The 15,219-nt window shown below is 31.7% G+C and overlaps 1 protein-coding gene across 1 annotated transcript in view; it reads left to right on the top strand.

Moving 5' to 3' along the window:
• The window catches only part of LOC132755845 (uncharacterized), a 36,419-nt gene extending 23,642 nt beyond the window's left edge, over positions 1 to 12,777 (top strand). Inside the window, exons 2-7 of the mRNA XM_060746775.1 lie at positions 3,785 to 3,869; positions 7,515 to 7,577; positions 8,580 to 8,750; positions 9,308 to 9,478; positions 9,873 to 10,037; positions 11,773 to 12,777. Of these exons, the coding sequence (XP_060602758.1) occupies positions 3,785 to 3,869; positions 7,515 to 7,577; positions 8,580 to 8,750; positions 9,308 to 9,478; positions 9,873 to 10,037; positions 11,773 to 12,017 (900 nt within the window). The 3' untranslated portion in view covers positions 12,018 to 12,777. The remainder of the gene's footprint in view (positions 1 to 3,784; positions 3,870 to 7,514; positions 7,578 to 8,579; positions 8,751 to 9,307; positions 9,479 to 9,872; positions 10,038 to 11,772) is intronic.
• Positions 12,778 to 15,219: the final 2,442 nt, after the last annotated feature.

The raw sequence follows: 15,219 nt of genomic DNA, 5'->3' as shown, positions 1-15,219 counted from the left end.
TATTGTGCTAATTACAAATAAAAAACCCCAAACAACATACATATTAAAAAATGACAAAAATAAACAACACGTGAAGAAAACAAACAAAACTGATTAACAAAGGGAAAATAAATTAAAGAAATAAAAAGGACATAAAAAAGTAGGAATAGTTCACTCGCAATGACAAAAGGGCGAAATATAATGAATTACTCCCGTCGTAAAGTTACGTTTTTCTACCATCACCACTTTGGTTAACTACCATCACCACTTTGGTTAACTACCATCACCACTTTGGTTAACTATCATCACCACTTTGGTTAACTACCATCACCACTTTGGTTAACTACCATCAACAATTTGGTTAAAGATTTATTTTTTATTAATTCCAAAATGTATTATTCTAACAACAACAACAACAGCAGCAGCAGCAGCAACAAACAACCCACAAACAAATAAACTAAAAAATAAAGAACAGAAAACTATAAAGAAAGAACTGATTAACATAAAAAAGAAAAAGAAGTAAGTAGAAATATTTCAAGAAAAGAGCGGGACGTTTACTTTTTAAAACTATTGTCACCAGCTATACCCAAAATTCTAATCGTAAAATGTATTTGGCTCAAACCTAACTATCAAGAAATTTAAAAAGACAATTGTTTATTTTATGTTTTAGTGGATTACTGATTTATCGGTGATTTTTTTTTGATAATTTCACAGCGAAAATGATCAAAATATAATTTCACACTTTTCAATGACGAAACTACTTTTTATGATTTTGCCCATGTGGTACCTCAATTTTATTTTTGATGACAATTCTGGCAATGTCAGGCTGTTTAAAGAAAAAGCAAAGCTGAAATTGATAAATGACTTAAATGTCAAAAGTAATAAAAAGAAGAAAACTTACTTCTATTTATTCAAATTCCAATCACCAAATTTCGTCTGATTTTTTTTGTTTCATTTTTACAGTCTGAAAAATACATCCCTTCCACATGCAAAACTACTCTTGGTGACATTTGGGCACATTAAAGTATCCTACGAGCAATAACTGCCGTATGCTTTATGAAAAATTGAAAAGCAATGACAACCAGCAGCCCGAAGAATAAGTAAATAACCCAGCGTTCCTGAGCCAGCTTCCAAGTTTTCCATTTTCCTAGTTGCTTTTTAATGTTTTCACATCTGTCCAAGCTTATTTTTTGTTTGTTACGATCCTCAAATAAGTTTCCTTTCTTTTAAAAAGGTGTTTAACTAACAAATCCAATTGATATTCCTCTGAATCAAACACAATTATTTTCCTCCCGTGAAATACACAACTTTAAAAAATGGCTGCCGCTTACATTTAACAAAGCCAGGTCTAATATAAATTCGTAGTAAGTAACAGAAATATGGATGGATGGTTGGACTTTTTCTCCTACAAGAATTGTTTGTTTTTATTATTAAAACAAGCGATCATTCATATTATGTTAATAAAATGAATAATATCACCGTCATTTAACGTTGATTGTCGAACTTATTTTCAGCTTAAGACTTCTTGTATTTTGTGAGAAATTCCGACTAATTCCGACTCAATGGGGTAAACAGATTTAAATATTAAAGTTAATATTATGGAAATTTCGTTTTAACTTGATTTTAAGCATAAAATAAAAAGACAATTTGTTTGTTTGTTGTGTAAGATGTATTTTTATTTCAGCTCGTGAACTTTAAAAACAGTATTCTTATTCGTGGCTACGCTACTCGTGAGAATACAATTTTTAAAGCCCACACGATGAAATAAAATTTCATCTTACACACAAACAAACTAATATCATCTATATATTAAACCAGTAGCAATATAATATGATAGATTTTAAAAATGATATATTTAAAGAACGTAAAGTGTAGCATTTAGTTTTATTCATGATAGCCTTATTAGTCATGTACAGAACATTTTTTTATTCACGTACATAGAATACGTTACTTCTTTAAAATATCATTTGTTTTACATATTTTAAAGGCCCGTTATGCTTCTGAAATGCTTTTATTTTTTATTTCTTAAAAGCTTTTTGTTTTGGCTGTACGTTTCTTATTATTCATTATGCAATTACCTGAACTATCTTTTTTTTCAATTTTGCGTTTGACAATCAGTACAGTTATAGTTATTTGGAATTTTATATGGAAGTCAAAATACATTTGTTTACATTTTACTAATTTTATGACAAATTGTTTTACGTTTAGTGCTACTTCTTCTAACATGCTCTAACACCATTATTTATACGCTACACAGTTCATGTTTGCCATTTTTAAAGAAAAAAAAACAACAAAATATTCGTTTCTGAATGCTCCTTTAAATATTTCAACAAACATTAAATACATTATAAAAATTGTTTTAAATGATGAAAACATAAATGAGCCGCGTCACGACAAAAACAACATAACAGGGTTTGCGACCAGCATGGATCCAGACCAGCCTGTGCATCCTTGCAGTGCAGTCTGATCAGGATCCATGCTGTTCGCTATCAGTTTCTCAACTTGCTATAGGGTTTGTAAGCGAACAGCATGGATCCTGATCAGACTGTGCGGATGCGCAGGCTGGTCTAGATCCATGCTGGTCGCAAACCCATTATGTTGGTTTTGTCGTGACGCGGCTCAAATGGAATGTTATAATTGCCAAGATATTTTCAAAAGGAGTCAGTTAAATGATATAAAATCAGAAGGTTGCGAATATTTAATCATGCTTGGCCATCCACTCTTGAAACAATAAATAACTATCTATTTCACAAAGTTTCAATGGGTTAAACCCCTCTTTATGAACGAGTTTGTTGTTAATTTTTCTATTTTTTTTCTTATTGTTATGATTTCTAAATACAGCAAAACGTCAAAAGCTAATGAAAAGCGTTTGTTTTCATTGAACTGATTATATATACTGTTAATTTTCTAAATAACATACCAATCGTCATTTTCTTACACTGTTATCTACAAACCAATACAGGAAAAAAGGAAAAAATAAACAGCAAACTTCTTGCTAAAGAGGGGTTTAACCCTTCGAAACGTTGGAGGTTGAAGAACTCTATTAAAATTAATTGTACAAACTTTCTAATGAATTCTCACTAAAGCGAATTCTGTCGTTTTGCGAAAACTACATTACATTTTGAGAGAATGAAATGGTTTGGAAAGTATGATACTAAATGTTCTTCTAGTTGTTAAAAACAAAATTAATAAATGAAAAAAAAAATATAAATCAAAGCACAGAAGGCACTGAATGTGGTTGGTCCCAGAATTTCAGAAAGGTGCGTGAAAATTGAGATACCAATAAACCAATTTGTTTTTGTAAAGTGCCACCAGTTATAACTATAGTAAATTGGCTGTAAGACTAAATGCATCACTGATATTCAATTCAATATTTATTTGGCTGAAACAATTTATAAAAAAACACTGATGTAAATAATCATGGAACTTAATATAAGCATGTTTGTATATAAAGAATAACACAATATATCAAAACTTCGACTAATCAGGAACTTTTTTCCCCAAGATAGCTTGAAAATGAATGCGCCTGTAATTTGACAATCTTTACACAGTGATATCTCCTTAATTGTTCGGTGTAAGTGTACATATAAAGGGAAGTAACCGCTTCGAGGAGTTTGGACTACTTTCGGTTTTTGCAAATAAGCACATCAGGGTCTGAAATTTCGCTACCATTATTTGTTTGAACTGACGACCTTAACAAATTAAAATGAATAATATGAAATGTGAATATGAAACAGAAACAGACGTATGTAATCAAATTATAAGCAAAAGTGTTGAAAACGAATTATCATATCTGTTTTTCCAGGGAATTGCAGGTACATGTGGATCCCGGCCTTGTAGTCCGAAACAGCGTTGTCTGCCATCAAACCCACCACGATGTATAAACATTGGTACGTAAATAAATATTCAAGTTATAATGGTTTATTTTTTATATTTATTTCAATCTTGAAGCCAATGGGCGGCAGATTCCTTTTACTTTTCGCTCTACCCTTGATGTTTGAAGCAACCTGAATACTTTTTGAATCATTGTTTTTGAACGCATCGAATTCATTGTATAAAATGTAAGCAATTCCTATTGTTTAATAACGTATTTCATATAATAGTGAATTTAAATGGTTTACTAGATTCGATCATCTTGTGGTAAATATTTCTCTTACAGATTGTATATCAGTAAAAATTGCAATTTATGTTGTTCTCGTTTTTATGTTTCACATATACGGCTGGTTGGATATTGTGATTTACCACAATTGTTTCCGTTTCTTAATGAAAAAAAAAATATTTTCTTAAAACTTATATGTTAGGACATGTTTAAACATGGAAAAACGCGATTTTGGGTAAATTCAGATATTTTCATCATTTTCTGTTAACCCATTACACGATATACACGCTTTTTAACGCCTTTTTTCAACCCCATTTTTTTGTTGTCTCAAATGGTGAAAAATTCCTTATTTAGGCCTCAACATTTGTTTTTATTTGAGAAATGTTGTTTAAAAAAGTGAACACTTTTTCGGCGCGCCCCCTATCCAAAAGACACATCAGGGGGTTGCGAGAAGGGGGATGGGCGCCAGTCACCTTTATCGCCAAGATAAGTTTAGACTTGTGAGAGGCTAAAAATGACCCCAGATCGATCAAAAGGTAACGTGTAATCGAAGTTGGAAAGCCTTTGACTCTATCTCAATCAATTGAGAAGTTACAGCACTTTAAAATCAATTTTGATGGAAAAAATCAACGCAAAATAGTACTTTTTGGCAATTTTGAGATGTCTGCTCGTTGCCATGGTAACAGGAAATTTAAGAATGAGCACGTTGTTACAAAGTCAATATTTGTGCCACGTTTGATAAGTATTGAAGCCGTTCTTATAGTTTTATGTGAACTTGTAACGGGAGAATTTTCAATAAAAATAGCCATTTTTCACAAAATGCTCATGCAGTAATGGGTTAAAACGAATGAATGATCTTATAATCTATCTGTTTTTCTTGCATGTTTTCCACGAGTACATCGGTGTATCTTGTGAATAATATTTCAATCTTTTTTTCTTACGGTATTTATCCTTTAGTGGAGCTTGTGATTTTTCTTTTAGGTTTTATAGGTCTCCTTACTGAATTCTGTGTTTGGGTCTTGTGACTTTCCTTATTTACATAGTACGGTTTAGTAGATCTAATTATTTTTGTTTTGTTTTTATGTTTCCTTACTGGGATGATCACATGGCATATTTTTCTTGTTTTTATGTTTTCCTTACTCAATGCGGTGGATATTGTGAATAATCATTCTAGTTTATGTCACCATTACATAATGCGGCTAGATGGATCTCGTTATTGTCTTCCTTCCAAAATTCGTAAGCAACTAAAAAGTGACCTACATTACTTAAAAAAAGTCCTTACATTATGCGACTTGGTTCATCAAACGATTTCAAATTAATTTCTAATTTTTTTGTATATTCCATGACAACAGAATGTGGTGACGTTGAATCAATTGATAATGGAATTATTGAACTAGCAATTACTAAATTATTAACTTTAGATCCAATGACTTACATAATTATACATGTACAATTTTTGTACTTATTAAAGAGTGACTAAGACATGAATGAATTATGGAACAATCTAATCACCCCTGTAAGTGTTTGCTGGTTCGTCAACAGAATTAAGTTAAAAATATCCAGCCCGGTCTTACCGCCATTAAACATCCGGTCCCCTTGTGACAATTTATAAAAGAGATACACATTCTGATATACTTTATATTTTTATATATTTTTACGAAAACATAAAACCATGTCAGATGAGCTTAGATCCATGTAAGCAATTAAAAGGTGAACAATAAATTTTCCATTTGTGACAGAACGTGATATAATTGAAGAAGTTAAGTAATAACTGTTTGCTTATATATCATATGTAGAGATGATAACAGATATGATAAATGTTTTAGAACACATATGTGTTCATTGATTGATGAGGAAAAAATCATCGAGACAAATATGACCAACGGTAGTCTAGAAGAATATTTTGCATGATGTCTAGAATGTGTTCGTGCATATAACAAATGAAACAATAATCTAGCAATTATAGAAATAAGAACATCGTGTCCTACCAAGAAAAAGATACAGTAAAGAATGCAAAATATCTTTATACTAATAGACAGAAAAAATGTTACCATGAACACTTACGCCAATAAATAGTTGAATTAAAATGCAAAGTGATACCCAAAAAAAGTTGCATTGAAGAAAGTAAAGAAGCTACTGTAGTTATACCAAGAAACAGTAAAAGTTAAGAATGCTAAAAACTTGAAGTTGTAGGGTCAAGAAATAGTAAAATTAAAAGGCACAAAATACTATTGATATCACGAAATAGTAAAATTATAGACTACTAAGTTATAAAAAAAGTTTAAAAAGAAGGCAGAGAAACTGAAGAGATTATTGACATTCATGTAGCCCGGGTCTCCACGATACCGGTGTACATATTTTATACAAGGTGTTTTTCATATAAAAATTTACTGACTTGAAAAAAAGAAGGAATAAACAACTTCATTAACATTTAATCCTCTTAAAATTACATTACAGAGTTCTGTTACTCTGAAATTCTCGCTCATTGCGAATGTAAACAATGGTCGACCATTTTGTATGACGTATGCAAAACAGACTTCATGCTACCGGTGCACTGGTAAAAATGTTATTTATATGGAAAGCCATTGCAGTTTTAATAGCAAATATATCATTTTAGCATTCTTGTATTCATATCTGAAAAAAAACGCTTAAAAACAACATAAAAACGTGTGTTTCAATAATTTATTGTTCATCTTTTATGACTCCCAAGGGGTCTCTGTTTTAGAACCTTTTCCTCCCAATTACAGGTGTATATTATACCATGTGGCTGGATTCAAAAATACCCCTTCACTTAATTTTAGTGTTGTTGTGATTGTCTGGTCCTTTTGTATCATTGATTCAATTTTATTTCTATATGATGAAGATAAAATATCGATATGGCACTTTACACAGGCTCCCTTAAAAGACTGAATGAAACTGACTTTTTAATTTTCATAAACTATTTTATATGCAGTAATGGCTTTCCATTAATTAATTTTCTCCCGCCAAATTATGTCAAAAGGTCAAGTGACATTTAATGGAGGTTGAATGACGTCAGCACCTGTGATTTTTTTTTCTTGGAAAAAAATGTGTTTTGTAGAGAGACTATTTTATGCAATGGAAAAATAGGATAGTAAAATAAAAATCAGGTAGGATATGTGAAATATTTCCTTCAGAAACTCTTGAAAATGTTTAAAAACTTTGAAATAGCCAATATTACTGGGAGAATGTCAATATAAACACTCGGTAGGTGGTGTTGACAAAAATATCGCGAGATTTGTGAATATACCGGTACCGTGGAGTCACCGGTATCATGGGGTTCGAGTATACTATTGTTTCACTTTATCATTTGTGTTTGAAAACTGGTTGCTCTGAAAGTTTATCTTTAATTGTATTTTTTACAGGATAAATTCTGATTATTGTTTCGTTATTATTTCACAAGCAATTATCTTTGCAGATATCTCTACTATCCAATGTCACGTTGAAGGTAAATGGGAAGAAAAGACGTGCGTCCCAAAGGGTAAATGACGTTCAATGTTTTCATAGTTTATCCTGTGTGAACAAGACATATATTGATAAAATCATCTACTCTAGTTCCAACAAGAGCAAACCAAACACAGAAACAGACAAAAATTATACATTAAGAAAACAAACAAAACAACAACAATAACAGCAGCGACCATGTAACTCCGTTTTTACTGCAATAAAACTTTTTTTCGTATTTTCACAGGTATCTTGTCGAACTTCTTACTTCTAAATTCAGCCAATAATCAAAATTGAAAATCATCTATGTTTTACACCATTTTACTAACTGGTAAATGAGAAGAAAGAAACGAGCGACCCAAAAGGTAGAAAACGTTCAACCCTGTTTGAACATTTTAACAAGACATATATTGATAAAAGCATTTTAGTTTCGTTCCGTCAAGAGGAAACCAAACACAGAAACAGGCAAAAATTATATATTAATAAAACAAACAAAACAAAAGCAACAACAAAAACAACAAAAAATATTCCGTTCTATGTTTTTGCATGTACGACCTAATATATCAAGTACTCGCCATAAAGAATGTCATCATTAAATGGGTGTCTACATTTCCTTCCTGAAGTTAGAACAAAATGGAGCTTACATTTATACAAATCATTATATAATGAAAAGCAGATTTGAAATGATTGTAGGTCAAATCATGTCATCTTAAAATATATATGCACGACCGTATAACTCCGTTTTCATCTCACTGAAACATTGTTTGGTTCTTTCACGAGTGTCTTGCCGGACTACTTATCATTTATTTTCAAGTATTAAATTGACAGAACTGAAATATCATCTATATATAACTTCATTTCACTCATTAATCATTTTTATCAAAGTTCTTCTAATATTGTGCGTGTGCTAACATTTGTTCACAGCTGATGTCTGTGTACATGTACTAAGTTAACGAAAACATAACATGTTGAATTTATGTTTTTGTCGTATCGGACGACTTTTCAATGGTGACCTTTTCATTGTTACTTTGTAATTCAGATTGTGGTCAACCTACGACAGAAAATGGAATTGCAACATTGCTGGACTCGTCTAATACAACATATATGGCACTAGCTACTGTCACGTGTAACGAGGGATACGAGACGAACATATCACATGTCAGGTGTCAGTCTGATGGCACTTGGTCTGCAGGAAATTGTTCAAAAACGAGTATGACTGTCTCGTTTGTTCCAACATGTTGAATAATTATGTAATATCGGTTGTCCTTTAACTTATAAATACATCAATTTTTTGTAAAGCGCTCAAATGGCTTATGTCAGTTGGGCGGGTAATGAACTCAGCTGGAAACTTCACATTTGATAGATCTCATTAAGAAGAAGCGAGCTGGTTTAGAACTATAACTCTTTCGTTACTAATGTTTGATATATTGCCCTTTGTAACATAAGCGTCTTATATGAAAAGAAAATATCACAAACCAGCGTTTCACTGTAATATGCTTCATCACTTTATATGATAAAAAATAAACATATGATTCAGATACCTTCATTTATACTATTATTAATTGAACATGTTAATACAACGGTATTCCAAATAGAGATCTAAGTATGACTTTTGATATTATGATACGTTTTGAACATTTGAAAGTTAAATTCAATAAAGTTTCACCTCTGGTGATTTAAATTTCTAGATTGCACACCTTTTCAGGTTGTGATGCATTTTTGTCGTGTCTCACGACGTTTCAATGGTGACCTTCCTTTGTATTTCAGATTGTGGTCAACCTACGACAGAAAATGGATTTGCAAAATTACTGGACTCGTCTGATACAAGATATATGGCACTAGCTACTGTCATGTGTAACGGAGGATACGAGACGAACATATCACATGTCACGTGTCAGTCTGATGGTACATGGTCAGCAGGGAATTGTTCAATAATTAGTATGATAGTCTTTTTTTGTTCCAACATATTGAATAATTATGTAATATTAGTTTTCCTTTAACTAATAACATATTGCAATTATTTGTAAAGCATAAAAAAGTGATTATATGGCTTATGTCAGTGGGGAAGGGTAATGAACACAGTTGGAAACTTCACATTGGTTGGATCTCATTAAAAAGAAGCGAGCTGGTTTAGAACTATAATTCTAACACTCCTCGTGATTTTGTCACTAAAGACAAAGAAGAAAAAAGCCGGTGTTAAACTGTCAATAAACACTGGTTAGGGACTTTTGTATGACTTTGATGTAATGGTACTTTTTTAACATTTGAAAGTTAAATTTAATAAAGTTTCACCTCTGATTATTTAAATGTTCTAGATTGCACACCTTTTCAGGTTGCGGTTCATTACCAAGTATTGCAAATGGTGTCGCGACTCTTTCTCTACCAGGATCAACTCTATATCTAGATACAGCTACACTTGACTGTAATTTCGGGTTTACCGCTACTCCAGCCACGTTTAAATGTTTGTCGTCAAAGTCATGGGAACATTCGCATTGTGGTAAGATCTGCTATTTGATTTACGATTTAATTAATTCGGACTTAATCTAACTCATGTTATGGTGATAAAAAATAAGTCAGGTAGATGCTGATTAAATGAGCCAGACAGTGTGAAGGTCAGCTTTATCTCTTGGCGCAGTAGACATCAATGTGAAATGTTTTTACCTATGACCGGCATTGACGTTGTTAGTCAGGTTGTTGACTATTGTGCTTTGTATATTAGTGACTTCATGGTGCAAGTGAATTCAAACTCTTCTTTAAAGGGATATTCAGGCAAAATAATGACAATAATATTAAAATGATCTTAAGTACTCAAATCACTCTAAAATGGCATTTCTTAAAGTTTCAGCATGAATTTCTGCTTAAATTCTATATATTTTGGGTTTTAAGCGTAAATATGTCTATATATGTTGAACAAAATTTAGACGCCAATGGAATCACCGAATAGTTTTAAAACAAGTCAAGTGACTTGAACAAACCCTTGAAATGACAATAACAGATATTATGGGTATTGTATAATTGAAACAAGTCATTCATTTGACATGTTCTTTAATGTTTACAGAGTTCACTGTGACAACTACATGTATTGTGAAATCCTAGCGCTCTAACCTGACCCACGCAGGTCAAGTTAGGAAACCACTTTTTTATTCTTTAAAAGAGAAAAGTTCCTTTGATCGTCTAATATATTCATTTTGAGAGCATTTACAGAAAAATGAATGAAGAATTCAAAACTAAGAAATGTGTCTCCCTTTAAGGTCAAAATTGGGATCTGCACGTTATGTCATATTCTGACATTTAAGGAAGCAACTTTATTGTTGCGCTTTCCTCACTATCACTTGATGGTTATCATTTAAACCAAGATAATCTTTTTCAGCAGTTTTAAGGTAACATCACTGTCTCTGAAATTTAAGATCGAATTAACTGACAGACAAGCGTTCTCCATGTTGCCACTTCATTGCTCTTCCCATTATTCTTTTTTCGCCAAATAACAGATTTAGGCTACAGGAAATCCTTACTGAATGAAAAGCATCAAATTTACCGTTATCATACACTCACTAGATTATCAATATTAGGAAGTGTAAGCCAAGAAGGACTGACGGATGTACGTTCAAACTAGAAGATACTTATGTTACTCCTCTATTATTCTTTCTTTTAATCAATGCAAAAGTACAGTTTACATTAAATCATCTTCCACACGAGTATCCTATTTACGATAGCAAAAAGGAGGTCTTTCATACGCGCCAAGATTTAAAACAAATTTTTTAATAATTTACAGGTGGGACACTGGGAAAACCGCTTCTACGTATTATATATTTAACGATAAAAAGCCACATTTTACTCATATCATGGTTATTGTAGTTTCCTCGATATAACTTTTTTTTTCTATTAGTTATATTAATATGCTTGTTCAATATCTTACCTTTTCATCTCACATTCCCTAAATTTGGTTTGCACGTTTGCAAAAGTATCTAGAGCATCGACAAATCATTTCAATCATTTATGGCGTAGATAACAAAACAATGCTAACCAAACTTTGGAACCTAAAGATGACCCGCCGTTATTCAGACGGATGTAGACGGGTGTAAAAAAGTTAGCCTTCTGTTAGAAATATAACATTTGTCATCGTAGGATACCCACGGCCGAACCAATAACATTAATCAAATGTTATGCCATCAACCGTGGGTATCCGACGATGAACATTTGTATTAAAAGTTTGTTATGTTCCTCTATTTTAGCCTGTATGCCACCAGACAATTACACCGGAAGTCTGGATAGCACCAAAAACGGATATACATGTCAGAGATGGGATTCCCAAATTCCACACCACCATACAGAAACTAACGACTCACTTTACCCGGATACATCTGTATCAGCTGCAAATAATTATTGTAGATCTATCGGACGAGGCTATCTTTGGTGTTTCATCACCTACGAATACCTACGATGGGACTATTGTAATGAGCCGACGTATATTTGTTGAATATTCGATCCAAAAGACATTATAGACTTAGGTCTGTCCATTGATTCGGGCTGACTTGTCGGTTCCTGTAATGCAATGAGGATGACAGTTGTATACACACCTTCTGACCAATAAATGCGTCGGTATACTACTCATTTAAAATGACGCTTTGAAAAATTTTCTTATTAATTATATTTCTTTTTTTTTTCAAATTAATTCAAGAGACCGACAATAGGTCGATTTTTATGAAAATTCTCGTAGGTTTTGTTACAAAAAATGTACAAACCATCTGATTTCGATTTTATTAGAGTTTTACATAATATATAAGAAGACACAGCTAGGCGAAGGCAAACGACATAAGATCTTGTTTTTCTTCATTTTAAAGTATAGATCTGCCATAATAGCACTTTGTCAGGCCGTGTCGTGTTTTCTCATGACACGACACGAATCACTTCATGACGTCATTATCCTGTACTCCTATGATTCCAATATTTTTGTCATTCGCAGCGGCTAAAGTCCTGCTCATCCAAAGTTAAAGTTTTAGATTTACACCTAATGTTTATAATTGGACTTGTGTAAATACATTTTTCAAACTTTTTTTTATGTATTTTATATTGTCACATTCACGCTTTTTAAAGTAGATAGATGTATGATGTACATTAGATATGAAATCTTTTTCATTGATTTTTGTGTACAAATCCATAAAAAATAGACTTAGGTTGTTGTATAATATAATATTTTGAATGAAGATTGACTGTGTCTTTCGTCAACACAATACTTAACCGAAGAATGTCATCCATACAATACAACTTATATTTTTTGGTAATGAAAGCCCATTTTGCTAATTCACGTCTTATTTCCCATAAAACTTTTTTTCTATTAATTATATAAATGCTGTTCTATATACTTTCTTTTCATCACATTCCATTTGTTCAGTTTGGAAAGTATACTAGAGCATCGACAAATATAATCATTTATTAAATAACAAGAACATGCACATCTAAAGGAACTTAGAATCAGCGTTATCAGTTGTAAGACGGGTTTAAAGTTGCCTCTTTGAAAAAATTTGTCATGTAGTTTTACCACACGTAATAATTTAAAAAGTTTGCATCAACCATTATCCGAGATGAACATTTGTATTAATTTTTTTATTTTTCTAATTTATAGCCTTAAGTGCCACTGCTTAAAACGAAGTCTGGTAATGCACCAAAAACGGAATTGTCAGAAATGATTTCCAATTCCACACTACCATACAGTAAACTAGATCATTAGGATACATGTATCAGCTGCAAATAATTATTGTAGATCTTTCTACAGTTTCTTTGGTTTTCATACTAGATAACAGATAGACATTTTAATGAGCGAAACGTAAGAAATTTGGGATTCAACATTTACTTAGGTTTTTGACGTACTGCGGTTGCCTGTAATGCAATGAAATTTGTCCACTTTTGACAATTGGTGCTATACTACATTTATTAATTGCAGCAATGTTGTGTTGTTGTTTTGTTTTTTTGTTGTATTTTTTGTGTTTTTCTTTTTTTGAATGAACTTAAAACTTTTCTATCATTAATTGACCAACTATCATTTTCTGAAGTATTTTTTACAAAACAAAACCATATGATATTGTATAATTAAGTTTAACAAATATATCAGACTGAGGTTAAGATTAATACAACAAAAATTAAAAGATGCAAAATGGTTATGGGTTGAGAAAAAATGAAAGTCTATCCTACGCTAAACCGCTAAGTACTGTGATAGTATTTCGACTTTTGAACACAGCTAACGAAGCAGACGACATGACCTGTTTCTGTTTAAATAAAATTGAAATAGCATTTTGTATTTACTTTTTTAGAAACAATACTATGACGTTTATCCCTGTACTCACGATATTCCAATATTTTTAACGTGGCTAAATCTATAAAAGTAAAGTGATTTCACCATAATTGATTGTTAAATACTTTTTAATCATGTTTTATTATATATTCAATTATGTTTATATAAGTGATTAATGTATATTCATTATTGAAATCTTTCATTGATTTTTTGAGCAAATCATAAAAATAGACTGGTTGTTAAAATTAAATCTTGTAAGATTGCTTGTTTTCGTAAAATATTAACGGAATGACCATAATCATCTTTTTTGTAATAAAAGATACATGTTCAATAACGTTACTTATAAAACATATCCTTTGTGAAAGAGACTTCAACTTTTTATATTATGAAGAAAATTTACAGAAACAAAAATGGTCAAGAACTTGGCAATCAAGAAGATTGGAATCAAGCGTTAGTAAGTTGTAAACATTTAAAGTTCTATTTGTAAAAATTATGTATTATTTTACAACATGTATATTAAACGCTTGCTTGCATACTTATATTATCTGGCATCGACATCCTTTATTTTAAATTATATATGTTTTTACGATTTCTTTAATAATATATGGACAAAACACTTCACATTATTGCACTTACTTAACAATGGTCAGGAACTTGGCCAGCAAGATAGATTTGTCACATCCATTTTTCTTGCATCTATGCCATACAGTTTAATATTTAGCTGATTAGACACTGTCAATATGCATAACTATGTCAACCAATTATCTGAAGTTATCTGTTCTTCCTTTCTGAGCAAATAGATACACAATTTAAGCAGGTTGGTTACCAACAAGAATTAGTACCAGAGTAAGTTTGTTGACTTAACATCTACTTAGGCTATTGTTTGACCGTAGTGCGTTGACTTAAAATGTTTTTATTCCGGTGTATTATTTGACCGCGTTGTGGTGACTAAACATGTACTTATGCTATCATTTCACCCAGTGTGTTGATTAAACATGTACTTATGTTATTATTTGACCGCAGTATGTTGACTAAATATGTACTAAGGTTATTGTTTGACCGCAGTGTGTTGACTTAACATGTACTTACGTTATTGTTTGACCGCAGTGTGTTGACTTAACATGTACTTAGGTTATTATTTGACCGCAGTATGTTAACAAAACATGAGGCTATTGTTTGACGACCGACAGTGTGTTGACTAAATATGTACTTAGGTTATTGTTTGACCGCAGTGTGTTGACTAAACATGTACTTTGGTTATTGTTTGACCGCATAGACATCGTATTTAATTGTAATTCTGGTGAATCTATGATAAGAACATTTGCGGAACTGCTTTTGATACATGCAACAGTACTTACACCTACTTTTGGATTGAAAATAAAATTGAAAT

This window comes from Ruditapes philippinarum, unplaced genomic scaffold (assembly GCF_026571515.1).
Source record: "Ruditapes philippinarum isolate M1 unplaced genomic scaffold, ASM2657151v2 ctg608_1_1_1_1, whole genome shotgun sequence".
Lineage (NCBI taxonomy): Eukaryota > Metazoa > Mollusca > Bivalvia > Venerida > Veneridae > Ruditapes > Ruditapes philippinarum.
The sequence above is the reverse complement of the archived record's forward strand: the minus strand, read 5'-3'. Positions and strand labels throughout refer to the sequence as shown.